An 11,121-nucleotide genomic window follows, 5' to 3' on the forward strand; every position below is an offset into this window, starting at 1 on the left:
CAGACCCATGGAGATGTGACTGAGCTGAGTGGCCCTGAGCCTTTCCTTTTTGTAGGGTTGGGATAACTGAACGAGCATCGGGGCTGAAGCTGAGATCCTGCATGTACCATTGATCTCCATCAGTGCACGTGCACAGGAGGATGAGGCGGGTTCTGAAGCAAGGGGTCCAGATGCAGCAGCACAGGAGGTTCTCCAGTGGTGCTGGAGGTTCCCACTGCTCTCTCCTCTCTCAGGTGACAACTGATAGGTGTGAGGGTACAGCCCTACGTTGTGCCAGGGGAGGTTTAGAGCAGAGAGCTTGCAAACAGGGAGGGGAAGTCAGGCACCAAGGCAGACTGCCCAGGGCCATGATGGGGTCACCATCCGCAGAGATATTGAAGAAATGTGCAGATGTGGCACTGAGGGACGTGGGTCAGCGATGGGGCTCAGTGGGTCGGGTGGGACTTGGTGATTTTGAAGGTTTTTCCAACCTCAATGAGTGCTTCAGCGGTCCCAGTGGCTTCCCCATGCCAGCTGCTGTAAGCAGGCCTCTGCCTCACGGATGATCAAACAGCCCTGACCCCGCAAAGCATCACCGAGTGCTCTGACACCCCAGGGTCATTTCCCTGCTCTGGGCCTAAGGGCAGGCACAGCAGTGTGGGACAGAGCCAGCAGGCAGCTCTGCACCACGTCCTCGGGACAGAGAGGACATCATGCCACAGGGCTGACACCAAACCTTCTCAGGTGGGTGGGAGGAGGATCCAAAGGACACAGTGGGTATTTGCAGTCCACCCCCAGTCCTCACTGGGGCACACTGAGCTTGTACACCTGCAAACACTCTGCTCAGGTGTTTTCTGGGGGCAACGAATCGCTGAACCACAGAACCACAAAACACTCTGAGTTGGAAGGGACCCGCAAAGAAAATGCAGTCCAACTGCTGGCTGCACGCAGGACCACCCCACATCCAAACCCTACGTCTGAGAACATCCTTCTGGTGCAAAGTTCTCTGGTCCTTCCTGAGGATGCTGTGGACACGGACCCATCGCGGTGCAGAGGGAGGGCGGGCAGTGCAGGGCCCGGGCAGTGCTCTCTCCTCTGACCCACGAGGTGCCCTCAGTGCTGAGGTTCAGTGCTGTGCCAGGAACACACAAACACTGCTTCACAAATGCCCATGGTCAGGGTCGTTAACAACTGCTGAAAGACCTAAGGAGATGCGAACAGGAGGGGTGTCAGGGAGATATCAGGTAAAATATTTAACGGACTATTGCTTTAAAGCACTTAAAGCCTTAACTTTGTGCTTGGTCAAGCAGAATTTGCTGCTGGTACAATCCGTGCTGGTTGTCCCCGAATGCCTCCCCGTGACTGCTTTGTTTGGGGACAGGGAGCACAGGGGGACACGCTCCTTCCAGGGACTGAGCTGAGGTTGAGTGCTCCACAACCGTCTGCCTCCCCCCACCTCCCGTGGAGGATGGGAGCTGTGCCAGCTGCTTCCCAGTTATTGGGGAACCCCTCCAGTCACCGCCGTTTTCCACGGAGGACAGACAGGAGCTGCGAAATCCGCCCCAAAACCTGACCAGAGACCCAGGAAAACCAGCTCTGCTCAAAAGATGGGATGTGGGGAAAGGGCACACATCTGTCCATCTGCTCACTCTGAGCAGTGGTACCACAGGAGCTGTGGATGGGTACAGGCACAGCACAGCCTCGAGTCGCATCAGAGGTTTAGGTTGGGTACTGGGGAGGGTTTCTTCTCAGGGCAGTGGTCTGGCCAGGTCAGGGTTGGGGGCACCATCCCTGGAGGCCACTGCGACGTGCCTGAGGATGCAAAGTGAGCAGCACCGCGGGGCTGAATCCACGTGGGATGTGTCCAAGGGCCAACAGCAGCAAAGCACAGCCGCACTGCGAGGGGAAGCAAGCAGACAGCAGGGCTGGAAAACCAGGGGCTGCCCCTCCGTGCTCAACCACCAGGCACACGGCGCCGGAGCATCGCCCACCCGGCCCAGAGGAGCTGCCAAGGGGTCAGCCCCGGCCTGGGGTGGGCACAGAGCACAGCGCTGAGCTGCGTGGAGGCACGAAATGCCACGAGCACGCACCGCCACGGTTGGGCACAGGGGAGCGCGCACTGCACTGAAGAACCGGCAGCGGAAAACAAGGAGGACGAGGCTCTCCTCCGGGGCCAACAGCGACAGGACGAGGCGGGGTGGGCAAAACGGGCCGGCGTGGCTCAGACGCGGGGCGAAACCCCTCCGTGGGAGCGCCGCGTCCCGGAGCTGCGGGCCCCGAGCCGAGGGTCCCCCCAACCCCACCGCCCTGTGCCCGTCCGGACCCAGAGCCACCCACCCACAGTCCGCGTCCCCTGGAAGTCAGCGCAGAACCCCACGCGCCCGAGACCCCGCGTGGACCCCCGCGGCGGCCGCTTCGCGCATGCGCACGGCCCCAGGCCTCGGCCACGCCCCCTCCCGCTTTGAGCCGACTTTCGCCGCTGTCCCCGCCCCTTCCGGTCCCGCCCCGGATACGCTGCGCCGCGCTCCGCACGCGCTCCTTTTCCGCCGCGCGCTCCAAGATGGCGGACACGCAGGTGGGGCCCACGCCACGCGGGGCCGCGGGGGGGAGGAGGCGGCGATGGCGGCCGCCGTGGGGACGGGGAGGAGCCCCGAAGCGGGCGGGGGGCGGACGTACTCTGCGCGGATCGGGCGCCGAGCGCTGGGGTGGCGGGGTTAGGCCGCGGTGTCGTGGAGGCCCACGGGGTGGGGTGTGGGTGGGCGTGGGGCCGGGTGTGATGGGCTCTGCGTGGGTGTGGGGCCGCGGTGGGGTGCGGGTGGGGCCTGGAGCTGTCTGTGATGGGGTCGTGGTGAGCGTGGGGCTGTCTGTGATGCCCTTTGTCCCCACTCCAGACCGAGCGGGCGTACCAGAAGCAGCCCACGATCTTCCAGAACAAGAAGAGGGCTCTGCTGGGCGAGGGCGGCAAGGAGAAGCTGCCCCGCTACTACAAAAATATCGGCCTCGGCTTCAAGACGCCCAAGGAGGTACGGTGTGACCCCGCAGTGCTCTGTCTGCTCCTGGAGCAGCACAGTTCGTGGGACCACAGAGTGGGGACGTTGGAAAGGAGCTCAGAGATGACCCAGTTCTGCCCCCCGGGGTGGGGACACTTCCCACTGGGCAGGGCCCTCTGTATCTCCCTGATACCTAATCGTTTACTACGTCTCCCTCTTTCAGTTCACAGCCGTTCCCCCTTGTCCTGTTGCTGTGTCACTGTATGAAGTTGCTCTCTAAGGTCTGGAAGGCCACAGTGAGGTCTCCCTGCAGCCCTCCCTTCTCTGGGCTGAGCACCCCCAGCTCCTCAGCCTGTCTCCATACAGGGGTGCTCCATTCTCTGAACACCCCCATGCCCTCCTCCAGACCCACAGCCCCACATCCTTCCTGTGCTGGGAGCCTCAGGCCTGGACACAGTGCTCCACATGGGGCCTCTGGAGGGCAGACAGAGGGCGACAATCCCCTCCTGTCTGCTGTCCCCCACCTCTGTTGGGAGGGGGACTGAAGCCCAGGGGACTGGTGGCCTTCGGGCTGTGAGCACACACTGCTCCCTCTCATCCAGCAGAACCCCTTGGTCCTTCTCCACGGGGCTGCTCTCAGTGACTTCTCTCAGTCTGCACAATCTGGGATTGCTCCAATTGAAGCGCAGCACTTTGCATTTGGCCCTGCTGAACCTCACGAGGTTCACACATGTCCTTGTGCAGGACCTTTTGGGTCTGTTTCTGTCATATCAATTGCAGCACGCGCAGCTCCTCAGCACCTGGGTCTCCACATCACTGGGTCTCTGTGCTGCAGGGCTGCCCGTGTGCCCAGACACTGAACACTGCTTCTCTCATAGGCTATTGAGGGCACCTACATCGACAAGAAGTGCCCCTTCACTGGTAATGTCTCCATCCGTGGCCGGATCCTGTCAGGTGAGTTGTGCAGCACCAGAAACGTAAGCGCGTGATGCCACCCGAGCAGAAATCACACAGAGCCCACAGGTGCCCCTCGGGAGCTGCGGGGCAGCACAGCACTGGTCCTTGAGCTGCACATGATGCCGTTCTCACGATGGTCTTCCAAGCCTCAGATCGCAGGGGCTGTGACGACAGTGCCACATGGCATTGCTGATGCTTGGAGCAAGGACCCACTGCTGGTGTTTGTGCAGTGCAGGCTGTAGGGCAGAGACCAGGGTGTGTTAGGGGCTCGTCGAGAGGACAGATTGATCTGTAGCACAGGTTGTAGGCCGGTAAGGGGGAAGGAAGTCCTTGTGTCCTGCAGGAGTGAGAGGAGCCGCCCTGAAGGGACGTGTGGTAATTCATTGTTCACCGAGGTCAGCTGGGCCACTGCCCTCCCGTGTTGGGCACTGCTGCTCGTGGGTGACTCCTCTGGAGGGCTCCGTGCTGCAGCGGGTGGAAGCAGCTCCTCTCTCGTCCCCAGGCGTGGTCACCAAGATGAAGATGCAGCGCACCATCGTCATCCGGCGGGACTACCTGCACTACATCCGCAAGTACAACCGCTTCGAGAAGCGCCACAAGAACATGTCTGTGCACCTGTCCCCGTGCTTCAGGTGCGTGCTGGCACGGCTCTGCTCGCCCGCATGTGACACGCGTGTGGGCTGTGCGGTGCTCAGCCCTGTGCCGGCTGAGGGTGCTGCTGGTGGTGATGTCTGAACTCACGATGGTCTTCAGAGTCCCCGCTGGTGAAGGGGCTGCTGACAAAGGCTGTGGCCGTTGCTGAACCAGCAGGTGTGGTCTGTCTGCGTGCTGCGTGTGAGAGCACGTGCTCGCTCGGGCCTGTAGTTATTGAGAGGTTAAAAAAGCAAGGAAGAGCTCGGGCTGATGTTTCCAAAGGAAATGCTGAGGGTGCTGGGGGGCTTCAGAGGCTGGTGTGTGTCCCCATCTGCATGTGCCAGTCCAGCTGTGTTGGCTCAAGGAGTGCATCAGGACCAGAAGGGAAACTCGTGGCGGCTGAAGGGTTTCCCTTCGGGTGCTCAGCACTCCTCCTGCACCCGGGGGATGCTCCCATCTGCTGCTGCAGTTCGTGCTCACGTGGAGGGACGGACTGAGGCCCGGGGGGATGAGCTCTGCTATTTCAGCACAGTCATCACTGCAGCTCTGATGGTGCAAGGTCACTTGCAGTGCCGTTCCACAGCACTGGCACTGTGCTGCAGAGCAGGGAACTGCAGACTGGCAGCACTGAAACTGCTTTCATTGCAGGGATGTGCAGATCGGAGACATCGTGACCGTGGGAGAGTGTCGGCCCCTCAGCAAAACCGTCAGGTTCAACGTCCTCAAGGTCACCAAGGCTGCAGGCACCAAGAAGCAGTTCCAGAAGTTTTAAAAGCAGCAGATGGAGTGTATTTGGGAGAAATAAAACCTTTTTAAATCTACCCTGGCTGTGTGATGTGGAGCAAAGGGCACAGGAATGCAGCAGCACGTGTGAATGCATTGAGCTGCAGGAGTGGCTCTGAGCTCGAGGGGATGTGGTGTCAGGCAGGTGCTGCTCTGATGTCTCAGGTGTGGGTGAGGGTCAGGGGATGAGCAAGTGGGCTGCAGGGAGGTGGGCACAGCTTGGGCTTAAACGTGTATTAACCGTGTTTAATGAGAGCTGCCACGTGGTGGGCCCTCAGAGGTGTGAGAACCAGAGGTGGAAGTGGAGCACCTCAGATCAGGGTTGCTATGCTCTCAGCACCGCCTTAATGGGGCTGCTCGTTGGCACCATTGCAATACTGAAAAGGGACGAGGTGGGGTATGGGATTCATGGCTCAGCAGGGCTGTGGGACTGCATCCCCCAGCTATGGGGCAGCGCTGCTGTGTCTGAGTGGGCAGAGCGTGGGGGTGGGGTGGGGTGGTGCTCCTGGAGGCAGGGCTGGAACAACTGGGCACTGAGTAAGGCTGATGGTTGAAAACTTGGGGGCTCTTGGGACACCCTGTGCTGAATCAGTCTCGCCTTTCCTGTGCCTGGGAATGGTTTCCAGGAGATAGCAAACACCCCCAAACTGTCCTGTAGGGGATCCTCTAGGAGGCAACGCTGCCAACCCCCCATCCAAAACCTCACGTCCCCTTAGGAAGCAGTGGGGAAACTCCAAGTTCCTCCCGGAGGTTTTTGGGGAGGGCTTTTACATCTTTTACTACTTTTACAGTGCCTTTACATCAATGCACACTGCTCGGGAAGCAAGCAGGGGGAGCTGGAAAACGGGATGTGCTTGGAGCACTACGAGCTGGTGGCGACCATGGGGGTGTGGGGTGGTGCTCAGAGGGTGTCGCCTTTTCAGAAGGGGTGGGCTATGTGGGAAGGGGGGTCGCCCTCTGTGTTAAGGAGTGGACAGACTGAGGAGCTCCCTCAGCATCTTCATCAGTGATGGGTTTGAGCGCACTCTCTCAAGTTTGCTGATCACACCAAAGCTGAGGTCAGAAGGAGGGACCATCCACAGGGACTTCAACAGACTCCAAAGGTGGGACCGTGTGAACCTGAGCATAGCAAAGCACAAAGTTTTGTGCCTGGGTCTGAGTAACGCCCGGTGCATGTAAAGACTGGGAGAGGTCCTGGTAGATGAAAAACTGAACGTGAGCCAGCAGTGTGCTGCTGCAGCCTGGAAGGCCAATGGTGTCCTGGGCTCCATCAGGAGAGGGGTGGCAGCAGGGACAGGGAGGGGACTGTCCCTCTCTGCTCTGCTCTCCTGAGGCCCCATCTGGAGTACCGTGTCCAGGTCTGGGGCCCCAGTACAGGAAAGGTGTGGGGCTGTTGGAGAGGGTCCAGAGGAGGGCCATGAGGATGCTCAGAGGGCTGGAGCACCTCCCCTACAAAGACAGGCTGAGGGAGCTGGGCTTGTTCAGCTGGAGAAAAGAAGGCTGCGAGGAGATATCATCACACCCTTCCAGGGCATAAAAGGGGATTAAAAACAGGAGGGAAATCAACTTTTCACAAGGGTAGGCAGAGAGAAGATGGGGGGAATGGTTTTAGGCTCAAGGAGAGAAGGTTTAGATTGGAAGTTAGAGGGAAGTTCTTCACAGGGAGAGCAGAGAGGTGCTGGAACAGCCTGCAGAGAGGCTGTGGGTGCTCCACCCCTCGAGGTGCCCCAGACCAGGTTGGATGGGACCCTGGGCAACCTGGGCTATACCACATCTGGATGTTGGTGGCCCTGCATGGGGCTGGAACTTGATCCTCGGGATCCTTGATCCGTCCCAAGCCATCCTATGCTTCTGTGATCTGTGAAGGTCCCTTCTGATTGAGCTGCTCCGTTCCAGCTGTCAGGAGCCCTGAGCACATGGGAGCAGCACTGTGTGCAGCAGCACCATGCTCATGATGTGCACGTGAGACGTACTGCTCTGTGCCACCACAGCCGCTGTGCAGCTCCCGCACATCCCTGAAACCCTCTCGAGAAGGGCAGTAATGAACTGTGGGGCTCATTCCTCACCCAAAGTGTCCATGGAGGAGGTGACCGCCAGCACCTGTGTCGTCCTGATCCCACACATCAGTGCAGTGAAGCCCCACAGCTCCACACCGCTCCTCTCAGCAGCAGAAATCAGTGCTTCCACCATTCGTGATGGGAAGCACAGCCCGGTCAGTTCAGTGCTGGAAGGAGTTCTGTTCAGCTGTGTAACGTTCCCATTGACCCTGCAGCAGCAGGTCACAGAGGAGGTGACTTACACAGGGAATAGATTTACCCATGAAAGGTCAGCGTGGATCCCACTGAGGAGTGCTGTGTCCCCCAGCACCACAGGGCTCATCCCTGGGCCCTGGTGGCCCATCCCCAGCTATGGCTCATCCCAACACTGCAGGAACAGGGACACAGCACTGCCAAACCCCATCCCCCCATGCAGCAGCCCAGCCCTGGAGCAGAGCCGCCTGTCCTGGGAGCCCTGCAGTGACAAAGCTGTGCCATTGAGCACCACGGAGTGTGCAGGGAGGGCACAGGAGGAGAGCATACAGCAGCGGCACTCTATCGGCCACCCAAGATCGGCCCTGAGGTGTCCCAGCACATCCACACCTGGTGCTGCACAGAACTGCACAGCACAGAAGGACTGGGGAGATCTATGATCCTATAGTGGTGATCCACGCTCCAGGATGGGGGTTCTCTGCTGCCCCTCGTCCCCAGAGCTGTGCTGGGAGTGCAGGTTGTGTGGATGCAGTGCACAGTGGATGCTGTGGCACTCAGAGGTGTTATGCCTTCTGGGGATGCCATTGCTGCTTGGGGATGCCCTGCCTGCTCAGGGATGTCCCATGGCCACCTGTGGGGTCACCATGGCCGCCTGTGGGGTCATCATGGCCACCTGTGGGGTCACCATGGCCGCCTGTGGGGTCATCATGGCCTCCTGTGGGGTCACCATGGCCTCCTGTGGGGTCACCATGGCCGCCTGTGGGGTCATCATGGCCACCTGTGGGGTCACCATGGCCTCCTGTGGGGTCACCATGGCCTCCTGTGGGGTCACCATGGCCGCCTGTGGGGTCATCATGGCCACCTGTGGGGTCACCATGGCCTCCTGTGGGGACACCGTGCTGCTCAGTGTTGCCATACAACCATAGAATCACCCAGATCAGAAAAGACCTCCACGCTCATCCACCTACAACCAATACCTTCCCTCTACACCACACCCCTCAGTAGCACACCCACACATCTCCTGAACAGCTCCAGGGATGGGGACCCCCCCTGCTCCCTGGGCAGTCTATGGCAGCACCTGAACACTCTCTGCAGAGAAATTCTTCCTACTTCCCAACCCGACCCTCCCCTTGGAAGTCCATTCCCTCTTGTTCTTTTGCTGTTACCTCCTTCCCCACACTCCTCCACATCCCTAATTGCAGCCCCAGGCCCAAGGAAGTGTCCCTGAGGCCGTTGGACATGGAGATGTGGCATGGAGATGCTATGGTACAGGGGATCTGTGTGAGCATCACACTGTGGCACTGCTCCCAGGGTGACCCCACTGCACGGGGCTGCCATACAAACCCGATGTCCTCATGGGGTGCAGCAAGGTGTGGGTCAGGCAGGAAGGAAGGCAAGAGGAGACCTGGACTGCACTGCTCCCTGCATCCCTGGTGGCCTCCCAGGGAGGGACGTGTCCTTCTGCTGCCTTCCATGGGTCCCTGCACCATCCCCTCCATCCCACAGTGCCCCACACACAGCTCAGCTGTGCTCTGGGGGTTTGTCCCCCCACGGATCCTGGTGCATCATCCCAACCCCTCCCAGCCCCTCAGTGCTGGACACACACACTGTGCCACCCAGGACAGACGTTCTGTGTCCTTTCCCTGTGACCCATCAGAGCTCCTCCTGCCCGGACCCCCCACGCAGCAGCGCAGCACCAGCAGCCCCTGCATGCTCACGTGTGTGCACGTGGGCTCCCGGATCACCCGGACATCCCAGCAGATTCGGGGACCTCACCCCCTGCCCACCCCAGCCCCCCCAGCATCGCCTGCCTGCTGGGGAAGTGAAGCATGGCAGGATCAGCCAGGGCTGTTCCATCTCCGCAGGATTTGGGCGTCAATCTGTGCATCTCTGCTGGTGGAAGTGGTTTCCAGGACAGAAAAAAAAAGAGAAATGCTGCTTGGCTCTAATTTTGGATCCCCACCGCCCCCGGGAGCCGCAGTGCGGGGTGGGGGGAACAGAGCAGCTCTGCAGGGAGAGGGAGGGCTGGGGCTGCATCCCTGCTCCCAGCACCCACACCCCTGGCTGCAGCCCTGGGCTCTGCCTGCAGAAAAGTCCTGGCTATTTCCCATCTCTGCCCAAACATTGCCCCCAAACCCACACATCCCAATGCCTCACACGGAGATCCCGTGGCTGCTGGCGCTGCTTTGGGTGCAGCACTCCAGGTTTTCATGATGCCACGGCCGAGCTGCTGTGCCGTGCTGAAGACAAATGCTCCCTGAAGTCCATTGTTGTCATTGCACTGACCAAAGCAGAGCTCTCTCAGCTCCCATCGGATGCACGCAGTGCTCCCAGCAGCCTGGTGCTGCCCTCCCACCTGCACAACCATCCCTTCAGCCGCGTGCATCTTTGGGAGGAGGAGAGAACCAAAACCACTGAGGAGCTCTGAGACATCCCCAGTGTGTGCAGAAAAATACAGCATCCCCGGGAGGAAAGCACTGTCCTCAATTTATATCGAAACAGACACCCACACCAACAAGAGGAAGCACTGATGTGCCCAGCCCCTATTGCCTGAGGCTCCTCAGAGCTGCAAAGGGCACAGCCAGCCATCCCCCATCCCATCCAGTTCTACCCCATCCCATTCTATCCCCATCTCACTCTCATCCCCATCCGCATTCTCACTCCCATCCCTAGCCCCATCCCATCTCTACCCCTATCACTATCCCTATCCTTATCTCTATCCCTATTCCCACCCCCATTCCCATCCTCATCTCCATCCCTTCCCATTCCCATCTCATCCCCATTCCCATCCTCATTGCATTCCCATCCCACCATCCCCAGCCCCTTCCTATCCCCATCCCATCCCATCCCCATCCCACTCCTCATCCTATCCCCATCCCATCCCATCCCCATCCCACTCCTCATCCTATCCCCATCCCATCCCATCCCCATCCCACTCCTCATCCTATCCCCACTCCATCCCATTCCCGTTTCAGCCCCCACATTCACACTTCCCACACTGACACCACGGAGTAGGGCAGCACGGGTGATTTTCCAACAGATTAATTTTGGGGGGGGGATGGTCAGTGCCTGTCGGGGCTCCAGATCTGTGGGGATGTGACACTGAGGGACACAGTGAGCAAAGTTTGGGTGGGTTGGGGATCTCAGAGGTCTTTTCCAACCACAGCAAAACCAAAACTCCATACCCCCCCCATGCCCCCGACACAGCGAAGGGGACCGCGCTGATGAGGCTCCTTCCTCTCCCGCCCTGCACAGACGGCGGCAGCAATGCCCTCGGCCAGACCCTTTATTACAGAAGGGCTTTTACACAGCACAGACACACCAGCTCCCCCCATGCACAGCCCGGCCCCGCACCCCCACCCTGCCCCACAGCCACCCCACGGAGCGGGGCATTGCATAGAGAGGAGCGGGCGGGGGGGGGGGGGGGGGGGGGTGACACCGGGGCCGCGGGGGCGGCAGGGGGCAGAGCCAGCCCGCCCCACACCTGGTGGCACCGTCCGGCCCCGCCGTCCCCACGTATCCCCGCAGCT

At 60.2% G+C, this 11,121-nt stretch overlaps 1 protein-coding gene and 2 non-coding genes across 3 annotated transcripts; all 3 read left to right on the forward strand.

Moving 5' to 3' along the window:
• The first annotated feature begins 2,474 nt into the window (after positions 1–2,474).
• On the forward strand, positions 2,475–5,376 carry RPS11 (ribosomal protein S11). Its single transcript, XM_065745802.1, has 5 exons — positions 2,475–2,554; positions 2,871–3,002; positions 3,848–3,923; positions 4,429–4,558; positions 5,208–5,376. Exons 1-5 carry the CDS (start codon positions 2,540–2,542, stop codon positions 5,329–5,331), a joined length of 477 nt encoding a protein of 158 aa, XP_065601874.1. The 5' UTR covers positions 2,475–2,539; the 3' UTR covers positions 5,332–5,376.
• On the forward strand, positions 4,038–4,128 carry LOC136054523 (small nucleolar RNA SNORD35). Its single transcript, XR_010622745.1, has one exon. It is a non-coding gene; the product is annotated as a small nucleolar RNA SNORD35 (small nucleolar RNA).
• LOC136054519 (small nucleolar RNA SNORD35) lies at positions 4,646–4,737 on the forward strand. Its single transcript, XR_010622741.1, has one exon. It is a non-coding gene; the product is annotated as a small nucleolar RNA SNORD35 (small nucleolar RNA).
• Positions 5,377–11,121: the final 5,745 nt, after the last annotated feature.

The sequence above is a fragment of the Cyrtonyx montezumae genome, unplaced genomic scaffold, assembly GCF_038088225.1.
Source record: "Cyrtonyx montezumae isolate F1298 unplaced genomic scaffold, pur_monq_1.0 scaffold_37, whole genome shotgun sequence".
In the NCBI taxonomy this organism is placed as follows: Eukaryota; Metazoa; Chordata; class Aves; order Galliformes; family Odontophoridae; genus Cyrtonyx; species Cyrtonyx montezumae.